Source organism: Protobothrops mucrosquamatus, unplaced genomic scaffold (genome assembly GCF_001527695.2).
Source record: "Protobothrops mucrosquamatus isolate PMUCROS unplaced genomic scaffold, P.Mucros_1.0 scaffold4935, whole genome shotgun sequence".
Lineage (NCBI taxonomy): Eukaryota > Metazoa > Chordata > Lepidosauria > Squamata > Viperidae > Protobothrops > Protobothrops mucrosquamatus.
In genome coordinates this window covers 54,326-61,420 of record NW_015390819.1, presented here as the reverse complement: position 1 = coordinate 61,420, position 7,095 = coordinate 54,326, and the positions used below count along the sequence as shown (strand labels likewise).

The 7,095-nt window shown below is 40.3% G+C and overlaps 1 protein-coding gene across 2 annotated transcripts in view; it reads right to left on the bottom strand.

Moving 5' to 3' along the window:
- Positions 1-4,559: 4,559 nt before the first annotated feature.
- The window catches only part of C1QL2 (complement C1q like 2), a 10,324-nt gene continuing 7,788 nt past the window's right edge, over positions 4,560-7,095 (bottom strand). For both annotated transcript variants that reach the window (XM_015828804.1, XM_015828805.1), the window contains one exon: positions 4,560-4,739. In XM_015828804.1, coding sequence (XP_015684290.1) covers positions 4,560-4,739 — 180 coding nt within the window. The remainder of the gene's footprint in view (positions 4,740-7,095) is intronic.

Below are 7,095 nucleotides of genomic sequence, written 5' to 3'. Positions count from 1 at the left end.
TAGTTTAGTCCTCGACTTACGACCGGTTTAGTCCTCGACTTATGACCGGTTTAGTCCTTGACTTACGACCGGTTGGGGTCGCGGCATTAAAAAGGTTGAGAACCACTGAGATAGAACATGGCAAAGCAGACTGACTGCAGATCAGCAAAGGAGTTCAATGTATATGCTGAGTATAAACCAAGGAAAGTTGGAGTATAAGAAGTTGAATGTGGATTTAAAAGCGGAAGTAGAAACATTAATAACCTGCATTATGCTGATAATATTACAGTGATTCCTAAAATGCAGATGATTTACAAGGTCCAGTACCTTGGTGAAAAAAATGGAGCTAATATTAAATATAAGCAAAGCCAACTAATAACAACAGATATAACCTCTGGCTATACAATTGACAATGAAGTTGTTAAAGTGATGGCTAGCGTTTGCCTTTTAGGACCAACTATCACTTGTAAAAGAATATAGTAAGCAGTCAAGAAATACACAACAGATTAAGAATAGGGCACTAACTTCTGAAAAAGAACAGTTGGTGAAAAAAAGAGTTTGACTATGAGACCACAAAAAAAAATCTAATGAAACACTTAGGACTTTATCAGATAATTTCAAAACAAATACAATAAATTATGGAAAGAAATAAAACAAGACATGAAATGTAGAAAAACCGAAAACTTTCTAAGCTGAGATTTATTGTGATAATAAAACTGTATACCTTACCTAAAATGAATTTAAACAAAATAAATATATAAAAATCAATCAACCTATAATTCAGAAATCTCACTCAAGGCACAAGTAACCAGGTTCAGCTTATCACAGTTTGATCACACTACAGAAATATTAACTCTCTTGAAAAATCCATTATTCTGGTAAAGTTAGAAGAAAAGAAAAAAAGATGAATAACAACAAGGAGGGTGGGAGTAATTTATAGAAGTGATGGGTGTACTCTTTGAAGAAGAACCAGGTTGAGGAGAACCCAGTTATTCTGTCATGTGGTAGCTAAGAGTCAATGCCAACCTGATGAGATATAAAAATCAGATCACCTGCCCTTGATCTATTCTAGATCCTTGAAGGACAGCATTCCATACATTTCTACATTTACATACAAATATACATATAGACTGTAGTAATGAATACATGAGTTTAACAGGCGCTTGCAAAACTATGACACTTCTTTGAGAACAGAGCTTTGGTAAGGAACAGAATTGGTTCTCTTCCTTAACAAATGAAAAGAAAACTACCTCAACTTTCATTTCACTAGGAAACAGAAAGCTTGGAAGAATCCTGTGACAAAATTTTAAAAACTAACATCAGGTAAGAAAGATCCCTGAAAGAAACTTAAGATCAGCAGCTCTGCTCGTGTAACACAACCTACTTGAGAAATGAATCTGTTTTCTAGGGTAACTCATTATGACTAATTAACCAAATGGGCCATGTTCACAATACACCCTAAGCCACCCATAGATTCAAAAGGTTAAAGCCAACCAAGTTTCGCATGCCATGTGTGAAGACAGCCAAGAATCTGTTTGTAATGAGTAAACATGCCTTCCCTTGCCCAGTGCTTGTATCTTTTATTGGACTATCACTCATACCATACTCAAATGGTTAGGCGGTTAGGCGAATTGTAACTAACCCAGTTACACAATGCTACTTTGAGATAGACTGAATTAGGGTCAAGGAAACTGGATCAAGAAACCAAGTACTAATCTCCATCCAAGCATGTTTTTTTAAAGGGATGTTGGCTCTTTTATTTCACTTTAGCCTTGCGTGCTTCACAAAGCTACTATGGAGCTAAACAATACAGCTGCTGCTGTGTCCAAATAAATGTGTTTCTCATATATTTTTATATAAATATAACATTTTTTGCATATAGTGCAGGAAAACACTAGGAATACCATCGTTCAATGGATCCTGTTTCTGAGGGGCCTTTAAGGCAGAGAGTGCATTGAGATAGTACACAGTTCATTAAAGTGTGAATGATTATAAATAAACACACCAAGTCCAGAAGAACTAGAAGCACATAACCACTTGTTTTTGTCAGGGTTGAGTTTAATTCTTTCCATCCAGACTCCAAAGTCTCCAAGACTTTTGAGACATGACCTTGATACCAACGGAATGGCATGTCCCCTGCCCCATCTTTAAAACAACCTAAACTAATGTAATGAAGGAAGTATCCCTTCTCTGTTGAAGCACTTGCCCTCTAGAATTGTATCTTCCCCCCATCCCCACCCCCCAAAAGTTAAAGTTCCCTGTCCCTGCTATTCTTTAAAAGGGTCTTGAAATCCTGACTCTTTCTCCAGGTGCAAGGAGAGAGAGGTATAAGCCTTCTGTGGAAATTATGTAAATGAGTTGGCTATGTTGGTCCCTGGATTATTAACTTCTCTCTCTTTTTTATTGTATTGTGTGTGTTTTTTTATTGTGTGCACCACTCGGAATCGTTATGAGTTGGGTGGCCTTATAAATAAGTAAGATAAGATCTGTTAGGAGAGAATGGGTGGGTCTGACACTCAGAGTCCTCCTCAGCAGAATGAGATGGAGGATTCTGACATGCAATTAACCAGCTTACCAAGGGAAACAATGCAGTTATATAATGGAGGCTAAAATGACCTAAAATTTACCACTACTGGTAATCCTCAACTTACAACAGTTCATTTAGCGACCGTTGAAAGTTACAATGGCACTGGAAAAAAAACCTGGCTTATGACTGTTTTTCACTCTTACGACCATTGCAGCCTCCCCTTGGGCACATGGGTCAAAACTCGGAGGCTTGGCAACTGGCAAATATTTATGATGGTTGGAGTGTCCTGAGGTCATGCAATCACCTTCTGCGACCTTTTGACAAGCAAAGTCAGATTCGTTTAACAACCAAGTTACTACTGGAACAACTGCAGTATGCACAATGGTGGCACGAAACGTTGTGAAATGGGAATAAAACTCACTTAGCAACATAAATTTTGGGTACAATTATGGTTGTAAGTTGAGGATTACCTGTACTACTATTTTCTATTTCAAAGCCAGACCTTGTTTGTAGCAGATGTGTAGACGCAGCCCCCAGAAACAATGTGAAGTGAGGCAAAGGGGGCAACCCTTTGGCTTGGCTTTGCAGAAGAAGGATCTACACCACTTCATGAAGCAACTTCCCAGGTACCTTTTACCAGTGGTGGGATTCAAATATGTGAACAACTGGTTCTCTGTGTGGATGCCACTTCCGGAAGTCCATTCTGGGCCTGGGCAACAAAAAATTAGCTACCGGTTCTGCCGAAGTGATGCGAACTGGCTGAATCCCACCACTGCCTTTACCCCCCCAAAAGCCATGGAAGTAAAACAACTCTGTGATGCTTTGGGTCACACTAGCAAATATGCATGCTATATAAAATTCAGGAAACCTCATTCCCCTTCCCCCAGCCGTTCCTCTTTCCCTTCTACAACCCCACTATAGGAACATAGCAGAAAGCCCTTCTCAAAAAAAGATAATTTAATATGAGATTTCCTTTTCTTTTTCTTCATTCACGTAGAGACAGAAGATTAAACTTTGTTAACGTCATCACCCACACAAGATTTGCATTGCACATGGGTGGATGATATAAATAATATATAAACATAACCATATATATATATATATATTTATATACATGTTCATACATATATAAAACCAAAGTGATTATGCTCACATTCCCTATATACAAAGCAGTCTAGAAACAGGAATTCTCTCCTATCCTCCAAGTAATGAAGAAAAATAATAAAGTGCAAGGATTCACCCCCTTTTCTACTTTGCCTATTGTGATTTTTGCCTTGGATTCTTTCAAACATACCTAACGTGCTAGATTGGTTTCAAGCAGATGACTGCAATGTGCAGTGATTAAAGGAGGGTTCAGAGGTCAATAGCTTCTGAGCCACTTGTTTAATCAGAGAAGGCCTTATAACCCGACAGCAAAACATTTGCTTTGTCCATATGAAGCTGGAGGCTTAATCACTAAAACCTTTCCAATAGGAGAAATGTCAGACTTCTGGTGAATTTGGAGAGCTAAATTTGAAACGTCTTGACATGCTGATGGCCCTGACACTCGGGTTTCTGTGCAGTGCAGTTTTTACAGTTAATCTGTCAGAAAAAAAATATCTGATATTGTTGAATCCCAGCATGATTTTGAAGCAGGGGCTATACATTTTCATGACATTAAATGGCATTGGCAAAGGTGTTTGAGTCTCTCTACCTGGATCAAGGGACCATGTATAAATAAGTTTTACAACCAGGGTTTTGTTGGTGCTAGGCTGCCCTTTTCCCCACGGTGGGATTCTACGCACACGTTTTAAATCTGTGTTCCGTGAGCGGACCAATCCGTGGTGCCAATTACCCTACGAATCCTCTCTGACCGTCTCGTCTCTTTTAGTGAGCAACAGAACACAGAGACACACACACCAGTGGCTAGAAGGATGTCACTGTCTCTCTTTCAAATGGCAATCAAGGTACAATACAACTTGCAATGTGACATGACCTGAAGAGCAGACCCCGCCCCCCAAAGAGAAGGCATGGCGGGGACAAGGCAATGGAGTACGGCTCGGATGCTTGGCTGTCAATCAGGATACAAAAGGAAGCCAGAGAAAGTGCTGTATTTATTGTTGTTGCCTCCGTGGGCTTTGCCTCCATCCAGCTTGACGTAGACTTCGTCTCCCGAGTCCAGGTGGAGCACTACACTGTTGCTGGCGTAGTCATAGTTCTGGTCCGCATCCTGAGCGATGGCGCTGGCTCGCACCTGCAAAGCACATCATGCCAAGAAGGAAGAGGGGTTCAGATCTCTGTCCTGTAAATTCCCCCACCACCGTCATTGCACAGCTCAACCCTCTTTTCCCTGCCATCAGGATTTTTATTTATAATTAAACCATACTAAAACCACCATAATACGGAGCCATGGAATTGCAATGGGATAGGTCTTATAATTCGATATCTAAGGAAGCTAACCATCTAACTGCTTCTGGTATGGCTGCGATGAGGTCATCCCAGGAGCCTTGAAATTTCCTGAGGGGACATTCTTGAACTATACGTGTCATAAGTTTGTTCCGGTGCACCGCAGTGGCATTGCGGGCTCTCGGCCCACCTAAGGAGCTTTGCCTTTGACTTCTAGCATGGCCTGCCCTGATTCTGTTCAGGTGGCTCCATGTTTTGGGAAGCAACTGCATTCCTGGAAGTGGTTTTGTTGGATTTGTGTGATCTGTTTGCTAGTGGTTATTGAAAGTCTCCCATCTTAATCGCCATTCTTCATCTAGACCAGGGGAAGTCAACCTTGGCTCTTTTATGACTCGTGGACTTCAACTCCCAGAATTCCTGAGCCAGCCATGCTGGCTCAGGAATTCTGGGAATTGAAGTCCACGAGTCATAAAAGAGCCGAAGTTGACTACCCCTGGTCTAGACTGTAAGACTGTAGTATGTTATTCCAAATTAGTTTCCTAGACTTAAGACTGGTGAGAGGTAGAGAGTCTAATATTTTATGTATTGGAAGATCTCTAGGAGTCGATGGCCTGGTTATCTTGCCATCGGCTCATAGAGATGCTGCTAGAATGTCAATCCTTACATGCAAGTCCTGTGAAGTGAACCCAGTGGTTCTTTCCTCCAGTGGCAAAGCCAGGGATCAGTAAGGCAGTGACATGTCCCAAATTTAAAGGATGCTCAAACAAACCCTAAAGTGTTTGAACAAGAACCCCAAAATGGTTCCTAAGTTGAAAAGTTAGAGCTAACAAAGTTCCAGAGCTACCCATTTGCATCAGATTGCCTTATTCTGATCCTCCCTTGATATTAATCTCTGCCCTTGTCTCCTACTCATATCTATTTCATTTCCATCACAGCCTCCCCCTCCTTTGACTCCTTTTTATCTTCTAGCCAACTGTTTCTTAGGTTTTGCTCCTTGTTCATTCCTATTAATAATCATTTCCATCATGCATGCATATTCTTTTTTCCCTTAATCAGCCCTTTGAAAAAAGAACACCGAATGTGACAGTAGAAGACATACAGTTTAACCTCTTTTCAGGGAAGTATTTTTTTTTTTCACTTGTCCTTTTGCAACCCATCCTGGCTCTTTGTTAAAGTCTTCAACGTCTTCAACAAGAGATTCTCTAATTTCTCCCAGGCTTCTCTTTCCCACCTCCTTCCCCAAGCTGGCTTTTTAAATCCCATTTCCCATCTGTCTGCTTCTTCTCTTTCAGCACCTTCATTTCTATCTATTACTCCATTATCTTTCTTTGGACTGTCCCTGGGCTTTCCCAATTTTATCCCTCTGTTAATCTGGCTCTCCTCTTTTTATTTTGACTGTTTCCTTCTTTCCCTCATATTTTCAATCCTTTCCGTTCATTTCCTAATTCAGCATTACTTACTTTGAAGAGGTATTGTGTATGGTTTATTTTAAAGTTTTCTTGCTGCTTCATCCAATCATCCTATGTATGACAAATCATAATAATGCAAAAGATGATACCCCAGTTTTCTGTACCTTTATGAACAAATCAGTTGGTACCTTTCGCTCCTCTGAGTTGGAAACAGATGTGCTTTGCTTTGTTTCGCTAATTGCAGGGCAATTCCTTAGTTAGCCTTTTTGCTTCTTTAGTTTAAACTGTTACATTTCTCCTACAATAATCCAAAAATCCAATACCAATGTCGCATTAATAAGGTGAAAACACTTATCTTTTTTGCCTTTTCTATAACTAGCTTGATCATCGCTTTCCAGTTCCCCAAATTTCATTCTCTGTACCTCCTCATGTGCACATCAGCCCACATCCATAACTGATCAATAGCTCAAGCCATTATGTGATGGATTTTCTTCCCTCCCCCAAAATTAATGCCATCTGCATCCCTAATTTCCATCACCCTGCATAACCTAATCTAGTCTTCCTAATGCTAAAAGAGATCATCAGTCCAATCATAAAAGTGTCATAGCAAGTATCTGAATGGATTCACATAATAATCCCCAGAGGAATCATATCTTTGTAGGGGCTAACCACATCTATGTAGGACTTTTTGTTATCTAACTCTCACTCTGTGTGTGTGTGTGTGAGAGAGAGAGAGAGAGAGAGAGAGAGAGAGAGAGAGAGAGAGAGAGAGAGAGAGAGAGAGAGAGAGAGAGA